Genomic DNA, 2,500 nt, shown 5'->3' on the forward strand with positions numbered 1-2,500 from the left:
CATCAACACATTTAAACACGTGATGATTAAACATTTTCAACACATTTAAACATGTGATTACACATGTTCAACACATTTAAACACGTTACAATTACACATGTTCAACACATTTAAACATGTTATGATAACATGTGCTACTACACATGAGGTATGTATATAAACTATACAGTATATAATATATAGGTATATATATAAACTATACGGTATATAATATATAGGTATGTATATAAACTATACGGTATATAATATATAGGTATGTATATAAACTATACGGTATATAAAGGCGTGATTACTAAAGTTTATTTACTGCTCTTATCTACAAAATATCACTTTATGAGTGGAGCTGAGAGGTGCGGCCAAATGCTTTGAAACGTGTGTGTTTGTGTTTTTTTTTTTTAAGTATATTTTTTTGGGCTTTTTATGCCTTTAATGACAGGACAGTGGAGAGTGACAGGAAGTGAGTGGGAGAGAGAGTCGGGGTGGGATCCAGAAAGGACCACGGGGCGGGAATCGAGCCCGGGTCACCGGCGTACAGTGCCCCAGCCAGTTGCGTGTGTGTGTGTTATGACGTGTGTGTGTGTATGTGTTTTCACACATGTGTGTGTGTGTGTGTGTGTGTGTGTGTGTGAGTGTGTGTGTGTGTGCTTAAAACTACTGTACCAGGTGGACGTGACGTCCTCTTGCAGTGCGGCTGTGGCTCCAGCAGGTGGATGTAGTAGAACTGCTGACGGGTCATTCTGTCCGTCACATGGAACTGATTCAGGGCCAGGTGGGCCTACCGGACCAAACAGAACCGCATCTTAGAGCCAGAACATACCGGACCAAACAGACCCGCATCTTAGAGCCAGAATATACCAGAACAAATAGAACCACATCTTAGACAGGGCTCCAGACTAACTTTTTGCACTGGTTGCACTGGTGCGCCTAACTTTTTTTCTTAGGTGCACCAGCACAAAAGTTAGGTGCTCCAGCACAAAAGTTAGGTGCACCAGCACAAAAGTTAGGTGCACCAGCACAAAAGTTAGGTGCACCCAAATTTTCAACCACATGGCATTTAACACCGCAGCAGGTTCACTTTTCTTCCTTAGTTACCGTCCTATATAGGCTGTCCTATGACTTATGATTTACAATTCTACAAGAAAAGTAACTTAATGAAGTGTTGGTGCTTTAAGTGCTTCACTGAGCTGAAATTTAAACTTAAAACATCTCAAGATGAATTAAATAAAAATAACAGTGAGTAAATTAACAGTGTCTTTTAAGGGCTTCAAACTGCACATCTCATGGCTCAATGTCTTACATACTATCCTTCATGATCTTTAGGCCTTGGCTAAACCAGCTCGCCATGCTAGCATCTTCCATAGAAATGTATTTGAGCACAATTTAAAGAGATGTTCCAAGTAGCCTGGGGGATTTTTATGTGATTTAGCAATGGTGATTGCAATAATCATTTGACAGCCCCACAATGCAATTTACTTTTTAATTTTAGTATTTTTAAATTTTCAATAAGAACATCACTATAGTTCATGCAGTAACGAAATGGTAGGCCTGTTATTATAGGCTATTGCAATGACTTACCATGCTCGATCTAAATGTGTCCATTCAATTCACCGTACACAATGACCACAGTTATACATGCAGGGATTATTCGGGCTTTAAATGTAGCAGCGATATTCGGTTTGCGCCAAATACCGGATTAAATTGATTGATGCCATCAGAATGAGTTTACACAACTCGCACGCAAAACGAATATTGCTGTTGAAAACCGGGATACTCCCTGCATGTAACTGCGGTCAATGACTCCTTTTCGGCGATATCTGTATCTCTGTCGTTCGGGAAGGCCTTGTATGCATTGTTCGCAATTTTAAGACGTCTTTTCATCTCAATGACTCAACGATAAACTTGATCATCATCTCGGGCTCGTCTGATCGGTTTGCTGCTGCCAGCCGCCGAAAGGCAGTAGGGAGAGGGGACATTTATCTCGGCCTACGTGACCACACTGTAATGCAACTACATCCACTCTGTTTATCTGACGGGTCTCTGACCTCTCTCTCTGCAGCACACGCATTTTTAAATGTACACACAGGCACTGGGCCACGGCCAATCAGAGGGGAGGTCCCGCCCTTGATTTGTTTAAACCACGATATTGGCCAAATATGTGTCTGTTATTGAACCAAAGGTAGAGTTTCTCCGATTTTTTTTAGTCGCACTTTTGAAAAATTAGGTCGCATATGCGACCAAAGATCCTTAATACCAGAACAAACAGAACCGCATCTTAGAGCCAGAATATACCAGAACAAACAGAACCACATCTTAGAGCCAGGATATACCGGACCAAACAGAACCGCATCTTAGAGCCAGAATATACCAGAACAAACAGAACCACATCTTAGAGCCAGAATATGCCGGAACAAACAGAACCGCATCTTAGAGCCAGGAGTACCGGACCAAACAGAACCGCAGCTAAAAACCATGACATACCGGAACCCACTTCACAATCCTT

General features: G+C 41.6%; 1 protein-coding gene across 2 annotated transcripts in view; it reads right to left on the bottom strand.

The window, feature by feature from the left end:
* The window catches only part of LOC121685926 (transient receptor potential channel pyrexia-like), a 32,377-nt gene that overhangs the window by 14,824 nt on the left and 15,053 nt on the right, over positions 1-2,500 (bottom strand). For both annotated transcript variants that reach the window (XM_042066804.1, XM_042066803.1), the window contains exon 9: positions 661-775. In XM_042066804.1, coding sequence (XP_041922738.1) covers positions 661-775 — 115 coding nt within the window. The remainder of the gene's footprint in view (positions 1-660; positions 776-2,500) is intronic.

The sequence above is a fragment of the Alosa sapidissima genome, chromosome 16 (assembly GCF_018492685.1).
Source record: "Alosa sapidissima isolate fAloSap1 chromosome 16, fAloSap1.pri, whole genome shotgun sequence".
In the NCBI taxonomy this organism is placed as follows: Eukaryota; Metazoa; Chordata; class Actinopteri; order Clupeiformes; family Clupeidae; genus Alosa; species Alosa sapidissima.